Here is a 3,429-nt window from a genome sequence, read left to right as displayed (position 1 = left end):
CACCCCCCCCCGCCCCCGCTTCTTGGGACAAGAGTCCCAGAGGCCAAGTTCTTCCTGCCAGGGCTAAAGAGGATGGGCTGGTGTGGTAGGCAAATGGTGGAAGTTGATGTGGTGAGCTGAGTCAGAGCACAGCCCTTTCTTCCTGTGCTTTTAGTCCCATATAAAGCCTACCCAAATCCCTATGCAAACTGCCTCTCTGGGGAGGCCTCTTCCTTCCATAGTGGTGACCCTAAAGTTTTGGCCTTTGTCTGACCATACTTTTCTTCTCTCCAGCTCTATTATGATTCTTCCTTGTAGATGCTGAACAAAATTCCTCTAAAATTTTGTTTCTCAATGTTCCTTTCCCACTTTCATGTTTTCTCATTTCCTGAAAGGAAAAATTTAGAGACAAACATCTGTGTGATGTCAAACATGTGGAAACTTAAGGAATGTGGTATTCAATGTGAATTTATTGACTACCTACAATGTCCTGTACCCTGTGACATTCTCAAACTCAGTGATTTCCTCTAAGATCTATGGGTGGCATTTTCATCGTCACCATCTTGATAAGATCTCATTGATCATCCACCATGTGGCTGGTGGAGCTATATGATGAAATCTTAAAGTCCTTCTGCCCACCTCCCCTGCACCCCAACCCCAGGTATCTGTGGTTATTCCTGTAGCTAAGCCCAGCCTTTTCTTTCCCACGTCTCTTTTACATCTCCCCATTCCAATTATCTCATGAGGTACATCTCCAAACTAAGGAGAAACATATCTGGGGGGAAGCAAACACTGTCCTTTTCCTCCATATCACCTCTCTACCACATCTGCCAAAGCGAGGTGGGAAAGGAGTTATGTTATTGTCAGAAGGACCCAGACTACCCTGTTCATAGTTACTAATCTGGTAGAAGGACAAGTTGAACATTATTAATATAAAGGAGTGGAATCAGAGAGGCGGTAAAATGGAACAACAGATGATTTAGTAGATGCTATGCAGGCAAATGAGACGGGAGCTGTGTGTTCTGATTAGTGAAATAGGTTTTTCATCTGTTTCCCAAAGGAAACCAAACCATAAATATTAAAGAGAAAAGAAATGTTTAACCCAACTCCTCTGGGTGCTTTCTAGTTCTGGGGAATGAGAGGGTTTCTGGAATTTTCCCAGAACAGTATTCCCCTCTTTCCCTGTTCTTGTCTCATCTTACCTTGAAGCACAAGGCTGGCACTGAGGCAGAGGAAGAATCCCCCTGTAGTGGACCACCACCCTTCCATCCTCCTCTTCTGGATTCTTCTCTGGGGATTCGCCAGGAACCCCAAACCCTGGAACTTAAAAGAGCCCAGACCACACCTTGATTCCTGGTTTTAAATGCTGCTCATGACAGCTGACCCCTCCCTAGTGAGAGGCTGTGGCCAGAGAGGTCACAGCAGAGTGTCCTGCTTTGCCCCTGTCCAAGTATGCCTTCTGAGCTCTAGGCAGAGAGAAAATTGGGCCAAGACTAGGGGAGAAGTATCTGTTTAGCATCTTTGTCTAGATAAGTGGTCTCATATTTGAGTTACAAGGACCTTTCAGGAAAACTGGGGGACTTGGGAGATGGGGCAGGTGAGGTCATTAATAAAGGTATCATCAAGTCCTTCTGGAAAGAACTGTGCCTCAGAGAAAGTGTGTGGACCACCTGGAAGGGATGAGTGTGCTCTCTTGGGGTGGGGCCACTTGCTGATTTCACAAGGCAGGAACAGGTAATTATTTTGTTGCAGACCTAGAAATATATCCTTTATCCAGCTAAGGACCTTAGGGATTACTGTCAATACTGAGTTAAGAAGCTTGCTTGAGAGGTTAAGCTCCCTTTTTTGTGACATAAACCTATCAGAACTCTGTCCCTGCAGCTAGCACCACAATACAGGTTTGCATCATCCCTTGTTTGTACTATTGGAATAGCTTCTTTATAAGGTTTCCTCTATCTAGTTTTCCCTAACCTAATCCTTTATTTTCCTATTCTCCTAAAATAGAACTCACCCACTTACCCTTCCCTGTCTAATGTCTCTAAAGGCCTACAGCCTTGGCATCATCAGGTAATGTTTGTGAGTTGAAAAATCATTTGGAGGTTTGTGTGTGTGTCTGAAAGTGCCCCAAGTGGTTCTGATTCACACTCAGTTTATTGAAAACTTTGGGATGGGCTATATTGAGATACCACAATTAGGATATTGCTATTACTATTGATACACTCAAGATATAGAACATTAACTCTAAGATCTTTCATGTCACCGTTTTGTAGCTATAATCACCTCCCTCCCCATTACTCTACCATCTGGCAACCACTCATTTGTTCTCCATTTCTATAATTTTGTCATTTCAAGAATGTTATATAGACCAAATCATGCAGATGTAACCTTTCGGCATTGGCTTTTCTCACTCAACAAAATTCTTTGGAGATTCATCCAGATAGTTGCCTGTATCAGTACCACCCCCTTTTCCTGCTGAGCAGTCGTCCACAGTATGGATGTCACACAGTTTGTTTTTCTACCTGGTGAAGGACTTCTGAGTTTTAAGGGAAAACAGTCACTTTGGACACCAAATATGTGTTTTTTTCTTTCCCCCTCATACTGAGCCATTCTGACATTCATTATCCACAGTTAGTGCAGGTCCCACAAGCAAAAGTCTCATTCCCACGAGACTACCCCCTACTTCAGATGCCTATTACAAGCCCAGGTCTCCCACACTTCTGGACAACTGACTATAAATTGAGGGTTCCCACAACTCCATCCTCAGGTTTGATGGTTTGTTGTATGGCTCACAGAACTCATGGAAACACTTGTGTTTACTATAAAGTATATAACAAAGGGCTTCCCTGGTGGCTCAGATGGTGAAGAATTTGCCTGCAATGCGAGAGACCCAGATTCCATCCTTGGGTTGGGAAGATCCCCTGGAGGAGGGAATGACAACCCAATCACTCCAGTATTATTTCTTGGAGAATTCCATGGACAGAGGAGCCTGGTGAGCTACAGTCCATGGGGTCACAAAGAATCAGATGTGACTGAGTGACTAACTTTTTAACTTTTATATAATAAAGGATATAGATAAACAGACAGATGAAACGATATACAGGACAAGGTTTGGAAGGGTGCTGAGTGCAGGAGCTTCTGTCTCTAAGGAATTGGGGTGTGCTACCCTCCTGGCACATGGGTTTGTCAATCCAGAAACTCTTCGAATTCCATAGTTCAGGGATTTCTTACAGAAGCTTTGTTACATAGGCATGATTGATTATTAACTCAATCTGCAGCTCCTCTCCTGTCAGCAAAGCATGGGGATTGGAGCAGGAAGTTCCAAGCTTCTATGGCTTGGTCTTTCTAATGACCTGTCCCTATTCTGAAGCTATCCAGGAGTCTACCAAAAGTCACCTCATGAGAACAACATCTGGGAAATTCTGAGGGATTTAGGAGTCTGTGTCAGGAACG

The 3,429-nt window shown here is 43.9% G+C and overlaps 1 protein-coding gene across 1 annotated transcript in view; it reads right to left on the bottom strand.

Moving 5' to 3' along the window:
- The window catches only part of HTR3C (5-hydroxytryptamine (serotonin) receptor 3C, ionotropic), a 6,810-nt gene extending 5,562 nt beyond the window's left edge, over nt 1–1,248 (bottom strand). The window contains exon 1 of the mRNA XM_010855684.1: nt 1,182–1,248. Within this exon, the coding sequence (XP_010853986.1) occupies nt 1,182–1,248 (67 nt within the window). The remainder of the gene's footprint in view (nt 1–1,181) is intronic.
- Between the last annotated feature and the right edge of the window lie 2,181 nt (nt 1,249–3,429).

This window comes from Bison bison, unplaced genomic scaffold, assembly GCF_000754665.1.
Source record: "Bison bison bison isolate TAMUID 2011002044 unplaced genomic scaffold, Bison_UMD1.0 scf7180017864367, whole genome shotgun sequence".
Classification (NCBI taxonomy): domain Eukaryota; kingdom Metazoa; phylum Chordata; class Mammalia; order Artiodactyla; family Bovidae; genus Bison; species Bison bison.
Note: the sequence above shows the minus strand (reverse complement) of the source record. Positions and strands in the feature narration are given on the sequence as shown.